Source organism: Monodelphis domestica, chromosome 1, assembly GCF_027887165.1.
Source record: "Monodelphis domestica isolate mMonDom1 chromosome 1, mMonDom1.pri, whole genome shotgun sequence".
Classification (NCBI taxonomy): Eukaryota; Metazoa; Chordata; class Mammalia; order Didelphimorphia; family Didelphidae; genus Monodelphis; species Monodelphis domestica.
Window position 1 is genome coordinate 286,009,784 of NC_077227.1, and position 16,163 is coordinate 286,025,946.

Here is a 16,163-nt window from a genome sequence, read left to right on the forward strand (position 1 = left end):
CTTCTTGAGAAAGAGACCCAGCAATAGTATTGCTGGATTCAAGGGTATATACAGTTTTATAACTCTGTGGGGAATAATTTCAAAGGGCTCTCCAAAATGGTTGATCAGTTCACAGCTCTGCCACCAGAGCATTAGTGTCTTCATTTTTCCATATCCCCTCCAACATTTGACATTTTGTCCTTTTACCATTTTAGCCAATTTGCAGTACTGATTTAGAACATTTTTTCATATAGGTACACATGGATTTGATTTCTTCATCTGAAAATTGTCTGTTTATATCTTTTGCTCATTCATGAATTGGGAGATGGCTTCTTCTTATAAATTTGACAAAATTCTCTATATTTTAGATATGAGATCTGAGAGGGTGTCTACAAAAAATTTTTCCCCCGTTTCTTTGCTTTCCTTCTAATGTTGACAGTCATCCAAGAAATCTTAACAGAATCACAGAATGTGAAGAGTTGGAAAGTACTTCAGAAATCATCTTGTCCAACCACACCTCAGGTCTACAACATTATAATACTCTATAACATTATAATACTCTATAATATTCCTAAGAATTAGCCAGCATAATTTCATTTCAGGTAAAAAAGATACTCTTCCCTCTTCAAAAAATTGATCTGAGTATCCCTTTGAACTTTTATTCTATTTAATGTCATAATTATTTATGCATAGGCTTTACCTTCCTATGACAGCAAAGTCTCTGTCTTATTTTGTTGACACATAATAAATGTCTGTTGAACTGAATCCATACACAAGTGAAAGACAGAGCTATGTTTTCAGATAGAACTCTTTCAACACAAGTCTTTTCTAATAACCATTTATTAAGTATCTGCTATGTGCAAGACCCTGTTAAGAGGCTGGGAACACAATGATTAAAGAAAATACAATTCCTGTCCTTAAAAAGCTTACAATCTACTGGGGAGATGTAGTATGTAAATTAGATAAGCATATATGTAATAATTTGAAAAGGGAACACTAACTACTAGATCAGGAATAGTTTCCTATAAGAGTAGTATAAGATCTAAGAGTTGAAGGAAGCCTAGATTTTAAGAAGCAAAGAAAAGAAGGAATTCATTGCAGGCATGGGTCAGCCTGTACAAAGGAAAAGGGACAGGAGATGAAATGCTGAGTTAAGGGAACAGGAGACAGGCCAGTTTGGTTAGAACATGGAATGCATGAAGTGGAAGAATATGAAAAGCCTGAAAAGGTAATCTAGAATCATATTGTGAAAGGCTTTTCATGCCAAGCTGATGAGTTTACATTTTATCCAATGGAGTCTATCTAAATAAGAGGAATTAGTCAGATCAGTGTTTCAAAATGCTATTTTGGCAACTATGTCAAGAATGGATTTAAAAGGGAGAAACTTAAGGCAGGTAGATGAATTAAGAGACTATGTCCATAGTCTTAAGTGATGAGCAGCTAAACTAGAAAGGTGGCATTGAATGAATCAGAAATTCTGATAAGGTAGAATAGCCCAGATGTGGCAACTAATTAGATATGAAATAAATGAAAGTAAAGAATTAAAGATGTGACTCCAATGTTGCGAAACTGTTATCCTCAAAAGAATCAAAAGTATGGAGAAGGGCTAGGTTTGAGGGATTAAGATAACATTCTCTATTCTGACCATGCTTTCAGATATCAAAATGCACTTCCCTACAAGTTAGCACAATAGGGGAGAGACACAAAGACATCCTAAGATGAAGATAACTTCTTAAGAAACACAGGCAATACAATGACACCTTTCCCATATCTGGGAGTCTATTTACAGGGATCAATTAGTCAAGATGCATTTATTAAGCCTTTACTGTGTGTCAGCCACTTTGAAGAAATGAAATAATCTCTACCCTCGAGGAAGATAAAAGTTATTAGAGGAAACAATTACAGATACCAGAAAAACATAATGTAATTTAGTAGGAGGAGAAAAAAACCAGTAGATGGGAAATCAGGAAAAGACTCATGTAGGAGGTGGTACTTTAACTCAGACTGCAAGAAAGACAAGGATTCTAAAAGGAAGGGGTATACATTCCAGGCCTGAAGGACAGCTGGAGCAAAGGTGGACAAAAAGCAGCATGTCTGTGGAGGCTACAGGTAGGCCAATGTGACTGGATCATAACATAGGTGGAGTTTAATACTAAAGCTTCACTATATAAAGACATTTAAATTACTTGATCCTAGAAAAAACAGAAGGCTTCTTGAGTAAGAGAGAAATAGACCTTTGTTTTCTAGTTAGCTGTGTGGAGTATGGATTAAAAAGGGGAGACAATGAAGGCAGAGTCAAATTAGATGACCACTAGAGTCCAGGCAAGAGGTGATGAAAGACTTCACTAGTGGAATGGAAAAAAGAACACAGATGAGAAAGATGTTGGAGAAGTCAAGTTGATATCAAGTCAAGTATTCTTATCAACTGTCTGGTTGGGGGGAGGAGAGGAGGTTGATTAGAATTGAGCACGATTCTGACACTGTGAATCTCAGTGACTAAACGAATAAAGGTGCCCTAGATTGAAATGGGAAAAAATAGTTAAAAATAAAGGTAAAGTTCCACAAGACACAATGTAATTAATAGGACAAAAGAAGGATGTAGGTTGTGGAAGGGATGGAGTCAAATGGACAGGTAGAAGAGTGAGGGAGAGAGATAGCAGGTAAAAAACATTTTCACCTCAACAGATTTCAACTCTGAATCACAGGGATAAGTGGAGCAGGAAGTAGAAGTTCCTTCCACAAGATGTGAAAAAGACCCACTGATGAGGTCCCCTCATTTTATGGCTCTGTTACTGTATGGAGTTACTAGGCAGTGTCCATGCAGGAATGGAAGTTTTAGCTGCCATAGCTTGTCACTCCTAACACTGAGGAGATTGGGGTGCAGGTGCTGGCTAAAAGCAGTACCTAAAGGAAGGAATGAACATCTCCATATATTACAAGGGAGGAGGCACACAGAAAAGACAAACCATTGGTAGAGAATTTAGCTCCTGATTAATGAGTCCCTGGAAGCACAGGCCCTTGAGTACTTTTTTTCTCTGGGGTTCAGGATCTCTGATGGATATGGTTCCTTTCAGTCTAGACCCTCTACTGAATTAATAGTAGATTACAATTATCTAAGATTATTTTTATTTCTAAAGTTAAAAAAAAGGTCACCAGGATAGGAAAGAACATATAAAAGGGAAACAATGAACAATAAAGTTTTCAACTATTTTTCATGTTGTATTGAGGGTCAACCCTGTTGACTTTCAAGCAATATAAAAGATATAGGAGGTACTATATTATCACATTCATCTGCCTGCTACTCACCAGGAATACACAACCCACAATGACGTTGTTATAGCTAACAAGCCACAGAGAAGGAAATAGTGACTACAAAAAAATGTAATGTTATCATGTAGAACCAACCTATCATCAGTTCTGGCATAGTTTGAGTCAACCCTTCATGTGTATGGACATTTGAAATGTGAGTGCTCCTAAATGAATGAATATTTAAACTGTACAAACCTGTTTTTGGCTTTCCTGAAGATGGGCATTTTCTTCCAATGCATCTTCTATTGATGTTTTAAGTCGTTCTTCATTCATCTGAAACACTTTTAAGGTTGTTTTGGCCTAAAAAAGATAGAAAATGTGAGAAAGAACCTATGAATAAATAGTGAAATAAAACAAACATTACAGAATCAAAATATTACAGACTTAGATGGAATAAAGATCTATAGATTTAGTGTTGGATGATATTACTAGTCATCTAATCCAGCTCCTTCATTATATACAGATAAAAAAACTGAGGGATTAAGTGACCTGCTCGCTCATATAGGCAGGAAAGTGGCAGAACCTAGCATTTAAACCTGACTTCCAGTTAAGGTGGTAGAGTGAAAAAGAGCAGAACAACAGTAAATAGAAAAAAATAGAAACATAGAAATAAATAATAAATAATATATCAATATCAAATATATATATATATATATCAAATATATCAAATAATAAATCAAGAAACTTAACCCAAATACCCAAGGAGTTCCAAAAGTTTGCAACACCCTAATTAAGCCAACTCTGATGGCCTTTAAGAACGAAGCTCTCTAGGGGGTAGCTGGGTAGCTCAGTGGATTGAGAGCCAGGCCTAGAGATGGGAGATCCTGGGTTCTAATCTGGCCTCAGATACTTCCTAGCTGTGTAATCCTGGGCAAGTCACTTAACCTCCACTGCTTAGCCCATACCACTCTTGCACTTTAGAACCAATACACAGTTCTAAGACAGAAAATAAAAGGCTTTTTAAAAACTAATTAAAAAAAAAAGAATGAAACTCTCTATAACAAAATTCTCTGACAAAGGTCTAATTTCCCATAGTCCAAGAGTTTCTAAACCTTACCTAAGTAAAGATTCCTTGAACATTTGAAAACAAATGACTTTCTTTGAGACAAAACACTTCGTAACAAAATCAAAACATTACAACAAAATCAAAAGACTGAGGGGAAAATTTTAATTTATCACTTAACCAAAACGTTTGAACCAGAAACCAGTTCAGAGAGAGATTATTTAAGAGTTGTAAGACTACCTGAAACCCATGCCTCTCTCTATCCCTAAAAAAAAGAATGGATTTCATACTGTGTGAAGTAAAATACCTCCATCCCATGGCACCCCAATGGTGGATATTACAGAGTAACATATCTAATGGCCTGCCATCCCTTGGCATCAGTGTGAGCAGCAGCATCATCATGCAACATCTCAATGGAAGGGAGGAGCTAGTGGGGTTTAAAAGGCAAGCTTGGGAAGGAGAGAGTGACTGGCACTCTAGACTGGAGCTTGACAATCAGCAACACAACATGGAGGAGACCATACTGAGCTGAAATCTGGGATCTGATCTTACCTCAAATGAAATCTATCTACCTCTCTTTCTTTTCTCTTTCTCTCATTACTAATAAACGCTTACAAATTGGGTGAGTGAGCCTCTAGACCAATTTTTATTTGTTACACTATTTCAAGAAATGTTAAATGAAAGCTCCACAGATCTATTTGTATCAGAAAGCAAAGTAAAAATAGAAACAACATACAGGTTGTCTCCTCAAATAAGCTATAAAAATGAAATTTCTCTGAAGTGTTATAGTCAAAATCCAAGGGAAAAAATAATACCTAGAATATCTCTCTGGTACATGCAGCAGTGGGGGAAGGAGCCTTCTGAGGCATGTTTCAATATTGCAATATATGGCCCATGACAATCTCAATGCTTTCATCCAAGTCAGTAGATTTCAAGTACTTAGTCACCCACAGATTTCCTCTGAGATAACTAGCAAGGGAGAAGGGTTAAAGGTCATGCTTAAATGTGACCCTAATGACAAGATGTGAGTTTTACTCTGTTTTCACTCTTTTCCACTCAAGAATTCAACCAAGTGTTTTAGAGGGTACAGACTGTTTTGCTGGAGTGATTTATTTTGAATCATTAAAAATAAATAAAAACACGTTCTAACAGGAAAAAAAATAAAATTTGCTAGTTAGAAAGTACCAAAGAAAATCATAGTTGGGGGTCACAGAAAGCTTTTAAAAAAGGACAGAAGAACTTAGAATAAAAATATTCCAAAAGGCTTTCAACAAAGAACAGCTCCTTCTGTACATCTGAGTATAATTCTACAGGGGAAAAAATGGATCTTCAATTAACTAAAAGACTTCTAAAATGTGAATATAAGAATTGAAAGAAACTTAGAGCTAGAAAAAGGTATCTAGAGGAACAAAAAGTCAAGAATTTTAAGAGAAACTATGAAAAAGGTGGGAAGGAAGGAGACCTAGTAGTACTATATTGCAAACTATTCTATAAACTAGTAATCATCAAAACAGTTCAGTGCTGGTTGATAAGCTGGTTAAGTGGAATAAATCAGTACATAATATATGGAAGGAAATGAACATAGCTGCCTAGTCTTCTATAAAACTCAAAGACCCAAAAGATTCACCATTTGACAAAAATTATGAGAAGCAATACCACTAGTAGGTTATCTCCCAAAGCAATCCAAATAAGAGGAAAGGGTTAGTAGTTCTCTTGTAATGGAAATGAAAGGGACTCCCATTGATTGGGGAATGCCTGAAAAAAACATTGTATATGAATGTAATGTAACACAAGTACGACATTAGAAATGACAAAAAGAACAGTTTCAGAAAAATCAAGGGAAATCTGTAAGAACCAATGCAGAATAGAGTGAGCAGAAGCTGAACAATACCATAAAAACAAATAATTATTAAAGATTTAAAAACTAATCGACAAAATGATCAAGTAAGATGGAGAATAGAGATTCATGAATTCATATAGAACTCTCTTTTTGTGTTTTCTGTATGTGGAAAGGGTGATATTTGCTCATATTTCAAAGTTCAAAAATAACTCAGAAAAAAATATCTAGAAAAAAACATAAGGAAGTTTTGAAAGGAACTAGAGGCAAATAGTTTCATCTACAATTCTTTTTCTGTTCTATGTATATCAAAAAATGCTGTTTATAAAGTTCATTATAAAAAAAGTTTCTTCTAAAGAGATAGTAATTACATATAACTGTAGCTAAAGAAAAAAGATTAGATGTCTAGAATTCAGTTTAATATGAGGAAGCGCTTAACTGGGAGAGAGGGAGTACTAGGTCTATATTTCATTAATACAAGTATAGAGAAATAGAATTTAGTTTTAGAAAGTCAGTCATGCCCTATTAGCTAATTATTACAAAGAGCTGACAATATGTCACAGAGTAAAGATAAATGCATATAAACAATTGCAGGAGAAGCAGCCAGATTAACAGCTAACAGAGACTTAGATCAGAATCATAATCATCCTTGAGAATCCAGAGACAGAGGCTCATCTATTTGTATATACTTGAGTCTCTATCAAAAAGTTTCAGAGTTACTTTACATTTTTATGTGTCCCACAACTAATCCTCAAAACCTATCAGCACAGAATGCTTGCATATAGTTGAGTTCAGAAGATCTGGATTCTATTCCCAGCTCTGTTACTATTTAGTTGGCTCTATATCCTGAGGCAAGTAAGTTTTTCTCAATTTAATTCAACCTATATCTCAAACTTTTAGCTGGGGAAGTCAGAAGAAAATTCATGGAGAAGGTAGTCCCTAAATTAAAAATTGAAGGAAAAAAAGCTAAAAATTTGAGAAAGGGAAGGAGAAAGGAAGTTTATTCTATACACTGAGGGTGATATGAGCAAAGGAACAGAGATAGGAGAGGGCAGCAAGCCAATGGGATTTCCCCCTTTGATTGGAATATATAGTGCATGAAGTGAAGTAGTTTAAAAAAAAAAACTTGAAAAGTTTAAAAAAATCAGATTGCATCGCTTCTCGGCCTTTTGGCTAAGATCAAGTGTAAAAAAATCAGATTGCAGAAAACTGATTGTATCAAGAACTTATACTTTATTTGATTACCTGCTTCCTTACCTATAAAAATGATGGGCCTATACTAACTAAGCTTTTAAGATTCCTTCCAGTTCTAAAATTCTAGCTCTTAAGGGCATTTAAAAAATGTTACATGAAAATTATCTGTATGCTTTACAAAATAACTATCTAATTCAACTTACTTCAGCCACTTGTGATTTGATAGATTTTGATTCATCTTCAAGGGATTGTATCCGTCTTTTAATGTCAGTCATCTAAAAAACAGTGTTAATATTGTGGTTTTTTTTAATTGTAAGGGATTTTATCCACTGTTAAAAACATGTTACAAAATCTGATTTTATATTTATAGCCAAAATATTTTTGGTTTATAATTAAAAACTACACAAAAATATAATGCTGTTTTATAACTATTTTTATATTTTTCTAATAATATAAATAGTAAATATCAAAGCAACATATAAAATAACATCTTTGGGGGGCAACTAGGTGGCTCAATGGATTGAGAAGCTGAGGTAGAGAAATCTGGCCTCAGATACTTCCTGTCTCTGTGACCCTGGGAAGTCACTTAATCCACATTACCCAGTCTTTACTAAAGTTCTTCGGCCTTGGAAATGATACACAGAACTGATACCAAAACAGAAGGTAAGGTTTTTTAAAAAATAAAATAAAATTTTTAGGCTAAACTTTAATATATTACCAAATTACAGGGAATAGATTCATGATTATCATTTTTAAAAAAGGTTAATTATTTCAAAAGTTTATTAAGCAAGTCACTCACTCACATACATATCAATGTGCCTTTTCCAAAGTCAAATACGAAGGGGGTAAAAAAAGGAGAAAAAACAAAAACTAGAAAGTTAAAGCATTTTCATTTTTGCTTTTTGTACAGTAAAAACCATCATGTGAATATTTGGGTAAATATAGGCTACTTCTTTTAACATTTTTTAAAAAAACTATAAAGTCTAAATCACTACCTTTCCCTTTTCATTCCTCCATACAGAAAAATCTTACCAACTCATCCTGTTCTGATCGTTTAGATTTCTCCTCTTTCAGATCTGTTTCCAGAGAATGTATGTCATCCGTAAGAACAGAATTTGCCTTGTTTAGTTTCTCATATGCAGTCTAAAAAAAAATGTCAGTTTTGTAAAGTAACATGAACATTTTTGGTTAGGGCTAATCAACATCTTTTCTATATTTTAAAAATTTGTGTAATTTGAATCAGCTTATTTGTTAAGATTAACAATATCTGTATCTTCTAAGATAGCATGAAAGAAAAAATTAGTAGGGCATTTGATTTTAAAAAGACAAATAAAAATGAACACTATCAATCAGAAAATTAGTGATATACTTTAAAATAGTTTTAAAAATAATCTTGCCCTATAGAAGGTAAAAGATTACCATTTTCTATTACCTTTTATTATTTGAAATTATCATTAGGTACTAGATTATTACAATTGGTTTATAGATAATGAAGTAAACATACCTCTAAAATTTGTGATCCATCAAACAACTTGTCCCCCCCCCAGAAAACAAAAGATCCAAAAATAATTTTAAAATATGCAAAACTAAAGACAAATCAAACATTTTAATTTTGATTTTTGAAAAAGGAAACTTATTTGCACATTACTTTCCTAGTTTTTTCATTATTACTTCAAAATAAAAAAACAATACTATGTTGGTTTTCTTTTTAAATGCTAAATCTTCAGCTATTGTAAAGTTATATTATAACTGAAAAAAAGATTTCATTGCGTATCAGTAATTTAAAGAGAAGAGTTGGTGCATTTGATAATATGGTTGAATCTACAGCTAACCACTGTTACTGATGCTCAGGAATGCCAACAAAATGAGTATAAAAATACTAAAAATTAACACAAGAAATTCCCATAATAGTTCAAAATGAAAAACAACTATATTTTGCAATTAAAGCCTGTAAAATTGACATCTCCCAAAGTAACTTTGCCTGTTTTTATTTGGCACATAGATTATAATGCTATTAAGTCAACTTCTTGTTTACCTATAAAAACTGTCAAACTGATCAAAGTAGAAACAGAACTACTGATCACTCAGAGCTGAATAGGTGAGAAGAGATAATCAAGAATTTTTTAAAAGGAAACTATGAAAAAAAAATGATAAAATTCTAACACTGAAATTCTTCTTTGTTGATAATCTCTTCTAGAGCCTTATTCCTAGGCATGCTCTTGTTTCTTTTTGAAACCTCTGGCCTACCTATCCCTTTCTGTTTTCCTCATCCATCACCCTGGTTTCATTTCTCTTCTTTTCAGTATTAACCTTAAGAGTTTTTCATTTCAACTTGAACACTGACACTTTGTCACTGTGCCCTGCTAATTCTTGATCCTGGGTTTATCTATCATCTGTTTGACTTCTCTTTTTACAATGATTCCCATACCAAGCTCAACTGAAAGAAATAAGACTTTGCTGACTGAATTCAATATAAAATCATAATATCTAATCTCACACGAAAGCTCACCAGTGCAGAAGAATCCTTTTATTCATATGAATGACCTCCAATCATACTAGACAGAAGTTTATTCAAAATTTACTACACAAAGTCCATAGCTATACCCCCAATTCAATCTCTCTGCAGAATGATTTTGCCTCCTACCTTAAAGCCATTTTCCCTTTTTTTCCCTAATCTCCCAATCCCCACATTCCAAATCTTCTCTATTTCTTCACTTCTCTTTTGCTTCAGGTCTCAGTGATAACCCTCTTCTCTACTCAAGGAATGTTCATTCTCTCTCTCCTTCAGTTTTTTCTCTCTAATGGTTCATTCCTTGTCACCTATAAACATATTTGAGTCACTGTTATCTTTAAAAAGCAAGTAAATAAATAAAACTAAAACTTTCTTGACCCTAATATCCCCTCCATATATCATCCTATATTTCAACCCCCACTCCCATTTATTGTCAGAACTCCTGACAGAATAACCTATACTTAATGTCTTTACTTTTTAACACCCTATTTATTCCTCAACTCCTTTCTATTCCACAAATCTTCTGAAATTATTCTCTCCAAGATCACCTCTTGGCTCCCCTCACCCTATGCCTCACGCCTCCTCTAGCCTACTCTACTAAACCTTCTAACCAGTTTCCCTATTTTGAGTTTCTCTCCTATCTAAACCATCCTTCACTCAGCCAGAAAAATATTCTTCCTAATATACAAATGCATTGTGTTACTCCCCTTTTCAAAAATTCTCTGGATTTCTCTATCACCTATAAGATAAAACACAAACTCCTTACCTGGCATTTAAAGCCCTCCAAATTTGGCTCCAGATTTCCAGCATTAATTCATATTACTTCCCTTTCATGTACTCTACAAAAAGAGGGTGTTGGATCTAGATTGTCCTTTCCAACTCTAAATCATATAACCCTGCTCAAATTTCCCAGCATTTTGTTTTCTCTCCTTTGTCCCATAACATTCTACTTCTTATACTTATTTGTATACATGTCTTATAAGAGCAGAGATTACTTAAACTTACCAGGTTTCTATCACAGTATTTTATACACATGTAGTTATCATTTAACATTTATTCAATTGTTAAAATAAAAATAAAATCAATTTGTTTCAAGAGATAACAAAAGTCACAAACAAAGAATAATTAATTGAAGTTCTTGCTCATTTTTATATGGAATTAATATTGCAGTTTTTAAAAATCACGAATGAATACAAGGATCATAGGATTGGGAGTTGGAAGAGATCTCAGAGATTATCTAGTCTACTCTCTCATTTTACAGATGTAGAAAATGAAGCCCCAAAAGTTTTGGTTAAGAAGGAAAAACAGGATTAACAAGTCTTGTAACAATAAACTTAGCGCTCTTATTATTTAGACATAAACCCAAATCACTGAGAATCTTTTGATGCTATTATAGTAGTTGGAAACTACTAGTGGAAGGGCTGAGAAAATCTATAGGGTAAAAGGAAAAAGAAACAACCTATCTCTATCTGTAAATATCTGTAAATACTTCCTTTCTCAATATTTACCTTATACATATCCATCTACGCAACACAAACACAATACTCACACTCTCTGGCTGCCTGAATTTAAAAGTACTTTCTTTAAAAAATTTAGATATAAAATTCTAAGGAATCTGAATGTGAAGTGACGGTAAAAGAGCTAGAAAAATGTGTAATAACTTGCTGCTATCATCTATTCTTCACCTTCTAAAAACTTCTATCCCTTTGTGATGTCAGGTACACTACTCTGCAAAAATATGGCAAGTTTAATAGACTACTGGACTGGAAGCAAGTGACCTCCTTTGCTGTAAGAGTATGTTCTATTGCCTAAGAGGAGAGACCAAAAACCCCCAAAATGATGCAAATGTCTTATAAAGATATTTGCAAATGAAGGCTCCCATCTCCAGTGTTTTCAGTTATTTCTCTGTGTTCTATTTTCTCTTTAAAAATTTTTTTTGGTTTCTTTTCCAGGAAAGTTCTAACTGGCCATCCAAACAGAATAATTAACATTTCTTTTTTATTGAAGTATGTTTATCTTCTCTAAAGGATAATCTTTTCCTAGCTTTAATAAGATGTTATTAATTTTTTTAAAGTAAGACTCTTTCCCAGTTTCCTTAAATCACTCCACTACTCCCCCTTTTCCTTTTGTTCTTACCTCCAGACTGGATGTTTCTGATGACTCTTTTTCAAAGATTCCATCCTTTAAAGATGATTCTAAATATTCATACTGCAATCAAACAACAGTCTATGTCAGAATCTCTAAAACATTTCCACAAGGTCTCAAACTCTGCCTTTGGTGACTATATGATAAGCAAGGAAAATATTTTTGATTGTAGACTGAAAGATCCTAGAAAAAGTTATTTTATAGGAATGTAAATTTGGTACCATTTTCTTCAATTTCCATTTTCTAGGCCAAAGAAAGACAACAATAATGGCAAACCCCTGTCTGTGAATTTTCACTGGCAAATAAATCAGTGAACAAGCATTTTTATGCACCTATTACGTGCTAATCCCTAAGTAGTCAAATACAAAGCATCAAAAACTGTGGCCTCACAAGTAGTTGTAAGAATATTCAGAATAAATATAAATAAATATAAATATAAAGTAGTTAATAGAAGGGAATTTAAGAGGGGAGGTATTAGTTGAGGGGACTGAAGAAAGGCTTCATGAAAAAAGCAGTGCTTGAGCTGGACCTTGAAGGGAAAAAAGGATACTAAAAGGCAGAGGTAAGGAAAAGGCACATTTCAAGCATGAAAGGTTGCTAAATACAATGAAGGGAGATGGAGTATCATGTGTGAGAAACAGGATCACAGAATTTGGGAGGATCACAATTTGGCAGGCTCAAAAAGTGCAGTGTTTGAATAATATCCACTGAGATTATAAAGAGAAGTTGGACTCAAGTTATGAAGGGTTTTAAATGCTGAGTTTATATTTTATCCTAGAGGCCATATGCTACCCCTTAAAATGAATGAGTAGGAAAGTCAAGAACAGATCAACACTTAAGGAAAAGCACTTTGGTAGGAGTGTGTAGGGTAGAGGAATAGAATTAGGCTTGAGGCAAGGAGCTAATTAGAAAGCTATTACATCAATCTAGATGAGAGATAATGAGGGCCTCATTCAGTATCCGGATCCAGCCAGATACAACCGTGAGGTCCGTGAAGCAGCCACCTGAAAAACCATAGGGGGAGAGAGGGGAGACCAAGCACTCAAGAGAGACAGAGTCTGTCTAATAGTGTCAAGGCTCGTTTATTGCAGGTACAGGGTAAGAATATATACACATTAGGTAGGGGGAAGTAGTTGGGGAAAGAATGATAGCATCAGAGAGGAAGGAACGTGAAGGATTTTTTATGGTTTGTGGCCGTTGGTCTGCCGACGCCAGTTTCCAGGTGGTAACTTGTTTGTTCAGATTCTCAGAAACCCTTATCTTGTTCCTGGTCCTAAGTTTTCTCCAGATATGGTCTCTGACAGTTCAGGTGAAAAATACATATATAAGAGAGAAAGGTTGGATATGAAAGATGTTATGGAGGCAGAAATGATAAGCTCTACCAACTGATTTTCTATAAGGGGTGAGAAATAGGGAAAAACAGAGTTTGGGAAAGTGGGAGGATGGTGCTATCAGACATAAAAGTCTGGCAGAGGAATTCATTTGGAAGGAAAGAGGAGTTCAATTTCTGAGTTTGAGATGTCTGAGATATCTAGTTTGAAACGTCCAAAAGAAAACTGGTGATGTGCGACTACAACTCAAGAGGAAAAGTTAGGCTAGATATACAGATCTGTGAGTCACTGGCACAAAAATGAGATTTAAAACCTCAAGAACAGATGAGGTCACCAAGATGGGAGAGTTCAGGACAGGTCTGAAGAACACTCACAGTGCCACAAAACCCTAAAAGAAGAAAGTATCCAGAAAAAGAAAGTAGTTAACAACATTAAATGCAGTGGAGAGGTCAAGAAGGATGAAGATAGGCTAATGTGAAGACTAGGTTTTAAGAGAGGTAAGGATTAGGGAGAAATGAAATAATACGTAGCGATGGTCAGATAAAACAATGTCAGAATTTCTAATTAAGGCAGTAGAGCATTTGTGGGTAACAGTAAAACTGAATGCATGCAAATGACAAAAAAAAAAGCATAATCTTTATATTTCCCCAGCAAAGTTTGTCAAAGTCTATGTCTCAAAGAAGCCTAAGATTCCAACCCTTAGGATCATTTCCCAGTAAACATAGGGAAGGATATAATCTTAAAAGCAAGACCACTGAAAAGTATAAGTCATACATACAGGTATGCTTTATTGGTATCCAACTACCTCAAGTTTGAAGATATCATCAGTGATCTGACAATCATATATCATGAAATTACAGGTCTAGCCCCTATCCCTAATGTTTTATAATAACAATATATAACAGATATTGTTACATTAAAAATATAACAACATATATTAACATACATGTTTCTCACTTTTTTGATCATAGATGACCTCACTTTACCATTTACACACAGACCTTACTTGATCCTTTTCAACAACCCTATGAGATAGGTAGAACAAGTATGAATATTCCAATTTTAACAAAACAAAAAGAGACTCAGAGAGTTTGTGACTTACCTAAGGTTATATAGCTAGTAAGGAGTAGAGCCAAGATTCAGAAGGACAGAATTTTAGAAGCATGGAGTCTAACCCAAGCCTATACAGGAATCTCTTCTGTAAACATTCTCAATAAGTAGTCATACAGCTTTTACCTAAAGAACCCAGGGAAGAAGAACTCACTGACTGGTTGCACTTTACTCCATTTTTTGGGAAGTTCTAGATACTAGGAGTTCCTTACATTATGCCAAAGATTCTCCCTATTGTTCTTAAGTTCTATCTGCTGAGGCCAAACAGGACATGATCTATCTACATGATAACCCTTCAAACACTTGAAGAAATTGAGATCCCCCTCAAAGTCTTCTCTAGGCCAAGCATTCTTATTTTCTTTAATTTCCTAGTATCTAATAAATTCTTTAAAGTTTGCAAAATGCCTTTAACTTGTTTTAACCTAACAACAATCCTAGGAGATGCTGTAAAATTTCCATTTTGCAGAGAAAGAAACCGAGATAAAGATTAAGTGACTTGCCCAGAGTCACATAGCTAGTAAATGTTTGAGACCAGATTGGAACTCAGGTATTCCCAAGTCTAAGCCCAGTACTCTATCAACTGTGCCACCTAGGTGCCTAATATGATATTGTCTCTAGGGTCCTCAGACAGCTAGATGGCACAACAGATAAAAGTCCTGGGCTTAGAATCAAGAAGACTCATCTTCATGAATTCAAATCCTGTTTCACATATTTATTAGCTGTGTGACCCTAAGTAAGTCATTTAACTTTATTTGCTTCAACTGTCATCTATAAAATGAGCTGGAGAAGGAAATGGCAAACCACTTCAGTATCTTTGCCAAGAAACTCCAAAACAAAATGAAGCGTCTGAAACAAACAACACCCTGAGCTTTTGCCATTCTCTTCACAATCCTCTAGAAACTCTTCAACTTCTCAATTCCTTTCCAAAATGTGGCTCCAGAAAAGAACACATTCCAGTGATGATCTGAGGATTACCACCCTTATAGTACTATGTGCTGCCATGTCACACTACTAAGAGTACAGCCCACTTAAACTTTCTTATCTTTTCCACAGGAACTGTCATCACACCATGCTTTTAAACATCATTCAAAACTCAGTAAGTTGAATTTTTTGTACCTGTGTGAAGGAATTTCCATTTTACTCTACTAAATTCATCTTATTCAGCTTTGCCTTTTGTTCTGACACATTGAAATCTTCTTGGATCCTGTCAATGTGTCAACCACACCTACTCATCTTTGTGTTATCTACAAATGTAATAAATGCACTATATATACCTTTATCTTAAGTTATTGATAAAATAATATATAGCAATGGGTCAATGACAAATCCCTAGGCCCCTCCTCCATAGAAGACAGCATTAAATCAATGACTACCAGTCATTTAAGCCTAACTCAATTTTGTTGGCAAAGTTTATATGAAGCCAAGGTTTCCTGGTTCCTAGGGACTAGCGTGTTCTATTATAATATTGTAGAATTATTTTGAACTAAAATCCAGGATATCCAACCATAAAAAAAAAAACAAACGAGTGGTATAAAAATCTCAAAAAAAAAAAAAAAGAAACAGGCAAAGAGGCAAAAAGAAATTAAACCACTGGCAAGTAGGATGGAGAAAAGACAATGAAAGGTTTATTATTTTACAAAAGGATTTAGTAACTCATTGGAAATTGTAAATGCAATATTATTTGTTTTGTGAAAAAGAGAAGATAATGAGATCACCCCAGTTCCTCTGAGAAAAGTAGTGAAA

At 34.4% G+C, this 16,163-nt stretch overlaps 1 protein-coding gene across 20 annotated transcripts in view; it reads right to left on the bottom strand.

The window, feature by feature from the left end:
• The window catches only part of MIA2 (MIA SH3 domain ER export factor 2), a 139,044-nt gene that overhangs the window by 58,164 nt on the left and 64,717 nt on the right, over positions 1 to 16,163 (bottom strand). For 12 of the 20 annotated variants that reach the window (XM_056810984.1, XM_056810983.1, XM_056810986.1 and 9 more), the window contains 5 exons: positions 11,971 to 12,042; positions 8,827 to 8,853; positions 8,355 to 8,465; positions 7,526 to 7,597; positions 3,484 to 3,588 (listed from right to left, as the gene is read on the bottom strand). In XM_056810984.1, the coding sequence (XP_056666962.1) occupies positions 3,484 to 3,588; positions 7,526 to 7,597; positions 8,355 to 8,465; positions 8,827 to 8,853; positions 11,971 to 12,042 (387 nt within the window). The remainder of the gene's footprint in view (positions 1 to 3,483; positions 3,589 to 7,525; positions 7,598 to 8,354; positions 8,466 to 8,826; positions 8,854 to 11,970; positions 12,043 to 16,163) is intronic. The other 8 variants (XM_007473168.3, XM_007473165.3, XM_007473178.3 and 5 more) reach the window with 2 other exon arrangements.